Here is a 7,657-nt window from a genome sequence, read left to right as displayed (position 1 = left end):
GTCACCACTATTATTTAAACGTGTAGGATATACTATAAAGCTCATAAAAGAATTCTTTCAGTTATTGAATTGGAATATAAAATTAACCATACTTTCAAGTAATAAAAATGATGGGACAAGTCATAAAGGTTGCTTTATTAGAATTGTCAAAAGTCCAATTTCTTTTTTGTAACAACATTTTATATCCATTCAAATTTTATTATTGTGATTGAGAAGTATATCACGTGATTGAATAGTACAAACCATTTTCCATGATGTTTGAATGCACATGCAAATATAGGTTATATCACGTGCTACTGAATTTTTTAAGGGTTGGAATTTCATTCTAGAATACCAAATAAAGTAACCCTCGGTATAGCTATAAAAAAATTCTAACACAAGTTTGGAATATAAAAGGAGTTGTCCTAAGAAAAAAAATAATAATCTCAAGCACCAAGCTAAAATATCAAACAATGCCACATGGAACATGTCTGAAAAAAAATAATAATAAAGGGACAATAAACAAAAAAGTACCCAGTTGGGAACACAGAACCAAAACTTTGATTGCAGTAATCTCACGTTGACATGCACCATGTCAAATCTAACTCTTATTTCCAATCAACAACTACTTCCATGGCTATAAAATGTAGAAACTAAAACCTTATGCCAGAAAATTTTGAAAAGAATACAACTTCCAACCGTTACCCTTCAAAGGGCTGAGAGGGAATGGGTAGAAGATGATGACATTGCAGCTAGAACTTCGGTAACTGATGCCATGACGCTTAGTGCAGCTTTCAAAACTTCCTGAGGGCATCCTGGCTTTACAATGGTTCGAACCTGAAACAATAAGGAGAAATTCCATGATAAGCCAAATATTGATTGAAGATATGAAACAGATTAAGTGTATGTTCGGATTCAAGTTGGATAATCCAAAATCACATTGAACGTGATTTTAGATAAATGTTCATATATTTGGTCACGTTGAAGAATCAATTCTAGGTCCAGAATTGATTGGGTTGAAGCAATTGTAGATAGCTTATGCATTGGATAGAAACATAAATCATATCAGTTCAGAATCAATTATGCAAAGGACAAAACATGTACAGTACCCTATATCCTGCTAGTGTTATTTACCAATCAGAATTGAAATGGAATTGTTTATTACACATGTTACCGAAGAGAAACTCTAACTCTAATTAAAGACCAACACCACCAATACTGTACATAAGTTTTGTCCTTTTGCAAATATTCACTCAAATACACACTAAACAATGTTATGCCTCCTTCCAACTTTAGATGCAACAAAACATGTGGATCAAGAGCTAACTTAGTTCTCAAGAACTAGGCCTCAACACCATCAAGCCGAAAAAGGAAGAAATGATCAATAAGAAAATGTAAATAACAACTCATTTAGCACACAATGAGGATGAGCAGTCATTAGATTAGTGGTCAAGCACAATACACATTCAATTAAACTTGATTTTTTTCAACTCAACAATGAATGAGAAAATTGTCTTAAAATCTAGTGCTGTTAAAGTAATTGCCAAGACCTGTTCAAGGTACTCCTGAAGTTTCTTAATACGGCCCATGTAGTCCTGATCTTCAACAGAAAGAGTAATAACCTTGGCATCTGCACCAGGACCATCAAACTGAAGTGGACCTGGATTTCTGTAGATATCATCCATAAGAAAACTTGCTGCATTTTGTCTCAACAGCCTGCAACCAACATCATGCATCAGAGAATGCCCTTAATAGACTCGCTCCCAAGAAATGAAACCAAGCAAGCATAGAGAATAATAAAATCAAGCATGTAACATAACTGAACAAGATGAGTTGTAATTAGTAAATAAAATTCTCCGGTTAAATTTTCTTTTTTCCATATACAGGCATATGCACACATGCATCATGCAGTACACATGACAAAATCTTACTCATATGCTTTGCCTCTCAAGTCCACGGTAGCAGGATGAATAGCAGGTTTTCCAATTGATGTGGCTCCTGGATTTGGTGACCAGCGCTTCACAGTCATCATACTCTAATGTTCATCACAGACATGAAAAATACATGAGACAGTCTGTACCATGCAAAGCATTGGCATATGATACAAAACCACCATGAATAGCCATTAATTAAGTAGGTAATACAATAAAAATAATGAAAAGAACAAAGACATACTGAGATTGGAGCAGCCCCACATTTCCACTTATTAACAGGATTCTTAAGGTTAGTTACAGTTGCCATATATCCATTTAGACCAGCAGCTAGTATATGGTAGCAGATGTGTCCAAGGACCTGCAATAATATTAAAGGGTTATTAACAGAAGACATAAACACTTACAGCTGATACTGACCAGAAGAGCTAATAATCAAAGGCAACTGAATCAACTTACATATGCATAATCACAGTCAAATTTTGATGGCAGAGAACCACGAGCTTGATAACCAAAGAAGTGGCAAATGGCATTGAACTTCTTCCCCTTGTATGTTCCTTCTTTCTGTCAAATGGCAAATGGCATTGAACATCAGGCATCAGTGGATAATGTACTTTCAAGTCACCAAAAGCAATTAAAGCCAGCTCAACTATGCTTTTCATATCAACACCAAAAAGAAATCAATCTTTATTCTGATTATAAAGGGGGATTCAAGGTTATCATTCATAACTGACATATCCTTGGCCCATCATGATGATTTCAAAACAAAATTAATATATTGCAAAAAGGGCTCATTGACGTAGAAAATATTTTGTTTTCACAAATCACAAGGAACAGAAAAAGAATTAAAATAAAAAAATAAAAAAATCAGTGGTAGCTTGCGGAGGAACACACAAATAACAAGCATTACCTATCTAAATCATACTAAGGTGCAAAGGGAAACAAATAAACTCATGATAATAATCAGTAGAAGCAGAAAGATAATAGGAGACAGGAGAATAGAGATCCAGTATATATACCAGACGCTTGTTTATCTCTACTTCAACAAGGTAAGCTAGTAGTTTCTCAGTTTCAATCTGCAAGTCATTATAAAGAGGGAAGAACAAAGACATGAATAAAGGAACTGAAATTCTCTGGCAATTCATATGACAGCAAAGTATATCATGATTATTACCTGTGATAGCTGTGCTGAGTCATCTGATTCAGGGTAAAGGAGAAGCTGAAGCATTAAAGATCATGATCATGGTCAGATTTTCTTTGACACACTAAATTGACACAAGGCCAGCCAGTGTTCAACATGATAAATGAGTTTACCTGTCTCCTAATAAATGGTGGCAGAAATTCAAATAGAGCAGATGCCCATGGTGAAAGCTGAGATGATATATTGTCAACAGCAACACCTTGTCTGAGTAAACCATGAATTTCCTGAGGTACAAAAGGGTATTGGAAGGGACATATTAATGTTGTATCCTCTATTATAGGAGAGAGAAATCTAACATCATTGACAAAAAGGAAATTGTTCTTTTCTGAAGCTTAAACACTCTACAATGACTTGAAGACAGATACAACTCTACAATGACTTGAAGACACGTAGATGCATGTATACTTGATTGACAAATTTCATTATGCTTAGTGCTCAAGTAGGGGTTGACTATTGAGGAAGTGGGGTTTTACCTTTAAGAGTGCATATACTTCAGGAATACTCTCAATCAGACCTTCTGGAAGGAGGATTACTCCATGGTATTTGTCTGATCAAAACAAAGGAATGTTATACAAGATCTCAAGATATATATAAATATAAATATATATATATATATATATATATATATATAGAGAGAGAGAGAGAGAGAGACATGCACACACACACACACACACACACATATATATATATGAAGGCCAGAGATAGGCAATTCAGATAGTTCAAACCTTGCTCTGCTCTAGCTTGAACTGCATCAGTAATCTGTTTTGTAATTTCAAAAAGGGTAAGCTTTGATGCAGCAACCTCTTCACCAAGAACTACCTGTAAAAAGCATGCAAAGAACAGTTTGTCAGCATGGAACTTCAAGATATTAAGCTATAAATGATGCAAAGAAAATAATACCCACCATGTTTGGATGGGACTGGAGAGTGCATTCCAGAGCAACATGTGACGCCTTCCGTCCCATAAGACGAATGAAATAATAATACTGGAAAAGAAACTCATTCAGAAAGGTACTTGAAAAGAAAATTAATATAAAAAAATGCTTACATATATATATATATATATATACCCACAAGGATATCAGAGAAAAGCAAGATGCATTAGACTCATTACCTTCTCTGCAGAGAGAGCATCAGTGCAGACATTGCTGATGAGCTGAGAATTCACCTGAAAAAACAAAAGGCAAAATTTTACTGGTACTTCAATTGCTCATTATTTTATAGCACAATCTTGCAAGATGACAAGGCCCCAATTATCCCAAACTGTATTTCTTTTTGGACAGGAGAAAGGCAGGCACTCTCCATCGACTCATCAAGAATATGCAATCATTTTAAGTTTTAACAAACACATACACACTGCCCTATCTATCGAAAATAAATTGGCCAATATTGGTATTTATTATTTATAATAGGTGATACAATGTCAAATTTACCATCTTCACAACATCATATTCTCTGTATAGAGCATAAAGAAGAGCAACTATATTGAGCTTCACTACATTCTAATGCAAAGAACATTATTTAAATTATAAAATTTAATCATCACATGACAAATACCTTACAAATTGTGTCGAAACCAACATTAGTTTCCACAAACTGATTTTTAAGATCTCCATTCAGAGTCACAGGAACACCAACCACCTGCAGAATCCAACTACCACAATCAAAAAATTGTAAACTGGAATCAAACTAAATAAATTTTAAACAAACTAATCATGAATATAAAATAAAAATAAAAAATAAAAAAAAACAAAAGTAAAGCCTTAACAACTGCCCATCTTTTACATTAGAGAACAAAAATTACAAAATCCAGATCAGCTTAGTAAAAAACACCTTTGTGGGGCATTTTGCTACAGCAAATGTTTCTGCAAGCTGTGCAGCATCCGTGTTGGATGTCACCCCTGAAAGATAATGTATTTCAACATTTAGAAACCTCTTCTGACAATGTAAAGATAATCGTACATAAAGGTCCGTGAAGTTTAAGCATACCTCCAATGATGACAAGGCCATCAAGTTTCAAATTGTTGCATGCAGCAAGGGCAGCATTAACTTGCTCTGTGGTCCTAATTTGATCTTTTGTCCGCCCAAGCAAATCATAACCACCTAAAATAGAACCATGGTATGATGACAAGGAGTTACTAACGCAATTGACTGGCTAATGACTAATATCAACAACACCCCTAGCCACAACCAACCTTGATTTTTGTATGTGGAAAGAATACTGTCAGTTATCTCCAATGTTTTCTGGGCAAACAGACCTTCTGAACCACCTGGAGATAGGAATAAGCAAATGACCTAGTTATTCAGTTGTCTAACAAACATCTATACTTCTCAAGGTGAAGGTAAATACTTGTGCGTAATGCATTGCATGGTAAATGGGAATATTCAAAGCAATCAAAAGCATATTCAAATACAACTTTTTCTTTATAACATAGAAAAAATAAAACTAAGATCCATCATGCAAATTCAATTCAATTACCAAGAAATCCAAGCAGGACACTATTGGAATTGTGAATTTTAAGAGCATTATGGAGACCCCAGATAACGTTGTGCCCTCCAGGAGATTGTCTCCCACAAAAGACAACTCCCACCCTACAACAACAACATGAGAATCAGTATTGCAAGATTCAAAACATGAACAAATTCACAACAATGCAATAAAAAACACAGATTCATACCTAATAGGAGGGAACTCAGTGATGATCTGAGCATCAGGGACTTTGGCAGTGGCCCTGAGAAAGTGAGCCAAAGGGTGTCCGTAGGTATTAGGAAAAGCCCTGCTGATGGTGAGGGCATCAGTGGGGTCAGCAGTGGTGGTTGCATCACCAAACTCAACCCTCACAGTGGTTCCCTGCACCAAAACCCCAAAAGGGTCATTACCCAGATCAAAAAAATCAAAACTTGCCAACCCTTATTGCTCCCACAACCACTGAAAAACACAAGATCTGACAACAGTGAGCACCTGGAGACAAGGAGGGAGCTCTGGCTGGTACAAAGACCGAAGTTTTTGAAGATCTGAGAGTTCCCTGGGAATACCATAATCAGAATCCATGGATTCACCCTCTTTGAGAGAATACCAATAAAAAAAATAATAATAAAAAGTGCACTAAGAAACAACAACACACTACAACGTTGTTGTTGGTGTTGTCGATGCTGTTTCGAGAGCTACTGTGGGAGTGTAACTATTGTTGTTGGTGTTGTGGTGTTGTTGAATGTTGGGTGAAGGGTAGGGTACCCTTTTTTATGTCGCACCTACCACCAAAAATTTTTTTTCTTTGCTTCTTCAAAACAAATGACTCATCTATCCAACAATAACTGACCTACCAAGCCCACAGGATTCGGGTCTCTTTACCCTATAGTTATTCGAATATTCTTCACTTAATGTTTATTTTTTTTTCTTATTTTTTTCACAACCTATGAGTATCATTTACCATGCCTTCGTTGACGAACGCCACTACTCTATATTTCGAGATTTTTATTCTTATCTTTACTTCTCCATGGCTTATGCTTTTGTCATTTTCCGAGGTATAAGAAAAAGTAGGGAGAATTAAAGAAATCAAATTTACTTTTTTAGCTTTGATCACTATAAAGTGGATGTACCAAAAATAAATAAAAACTATAAAGTGTGATGAGTTTTGAGCGGATCATAGGCATTTTGGGTCTAAAAGGTTATTATGCTTGGATTGAGATTCCTCACCTAAGGAATAATAATGGGTGTGCCCAAAATTTGGTGTTGAATTATATTTGACCTCCAAATTTGTTGAGCCCCGGTGTCACATGCCAGACCGATAAATACAATGCTTGATGATAAGTTTTTATTTTCAAATTGAAATTATAAATAAGATTCTTGTTGATATTAACGTAAGATAGATTTTTTTTTTAAGAGATTGATTTTTGTATAGTAAAAAAATTACATTATCAACTGTTAAGTGAAATTTGTTTAGCGAATTTTTTCTTTTAGGGAAATTCTATGGTACCCTTGAAATTTTAAATAGTTTTGAAGTTATTTTTATTTTTTTAAGAAAAAAATATGCTAACATTTGATGTTTTAGAATAATTTAATTATATTTATTACTTTTTTAAAATTCTAAATATATATATATATATATTACATGAAACATTTGAATTTATTAAAGATATTTTTATATATTATGAGTTATGATAAATTGGGATTTTTTATATTTGTATGTAAATTTTGAGAGACAAATTAAATAAAAAATTTACAAAATTTTTCTCTACTTCAAAAAATAAAACATTATTTTTTTAAGTTATTTTAATTTTTACTAAATGATTTAAAATATTTAGATTAATATTTAGTAAGAAAAAAAAAAGCATAAGTTAATTACTTAAATAATTTGTTTGTTAATAACACATCACTACTTAATGTAGAAGAAATAAAAGTGAAAATGAAAAAAACAAATTTTAAATCATTTTTATTGATTTTAAAAACTAATTACACCTTTAATTTAGGAAGATATCATAACAACTCTTTTTATTTTTTATTCGAATTAGCAACTACAGAAGATTTTAACTTAAATATGCTTTCC

The 7,657-nt window shown here is 33.7% G+C and overlaps 1 protein-coding gene across 1 annotated transcript; it reads right to left on the bottom strand.

Annotated features, from left to right (window-relative positions):
• Positions 1–405: 405 nt before the first annotated feature.
• On the bottom strand, positions 406–6,386 carry LOC109800261 (pyrophosphate--fructose 6-phosphate 1-phosphotransferase subunit alpha). The gene is made up of 19 exons (XM_020361034.3): positions 6,073–6,386; positions 5,789–5,961; positions 5,590–5,702; positions 5,306–5,380; positions 5,100–5,213; positions 4,944–5,011; positions 4,668–4,751; positions 4,225–4,278; positions 4,016–4,096; positions 3,837–3,930; positions 3,585–3,658; positions 3,225–3,335; positions 3,085–3,129; positions 2,930–2,986; positions 2,370–2,474; positions 2,155–2,271; positions 1,911–2,014; positions 1,530–1,695; positions 406–816 (listed from the first exon to the last, which is right to left on the bottom strand). The coding sequence occupies exons 1-19, from the start codon at positions 6,160–6,162 to the stop codon at positions 688–690; spliced, it is 1,854 nt and encodes a 617-aa protein (XP_020216623.1). The 5' UTR covers positions 6,163–6,386; the 3' UTR covers positions 406–687.
• Positions 6,387–7,657: the final 1,271 nt, after the last annotated feature.

The sequence above is a fragment of the Cajanus cajan genome, chromosome 11 (genome assembly GCF_000230855.2).
Source record: "Cajanus cajan strain Asha chromosome 11, NIPB_CcT2T_4, whole genome shotgun sequence".
NCBI lineage: Eukaryota > Viridiplantae > Streptophyta > Magnoliopsida > Fabales > Fabaceae > Cajanus > Cajanus cajan.
The sequence above is the reverse complement of the archived record's forward strand: the minus strand, read 5'-3'. Positions and strand labels throughout refer to the sequence as shown.

Bases quoted from the DNA above. Each gene is read 5' to 3' on its own strand.
- LOC109800261 (XM_020361034.3), bottom strand. From the start codon at position 6,162: ATGGATTCTGATTATGGTATTCCCAGGGAACTCTCAGATCTTCAAAAA. The intron at 3,130-3,224 runs GTAAACTCATTT...TTAATGCTTCAG, and splicing joins CACCATTTATTAGGAGACAG to CTTCTCCTTTACCCTGAATC. The intron at 2,272-2,369 runs GTAAGTTGATTC...ATATTATTGCAG, and splicing joins TTGACTGTGATTATGCATAT to GTCCTTGGACACATCTGCTA.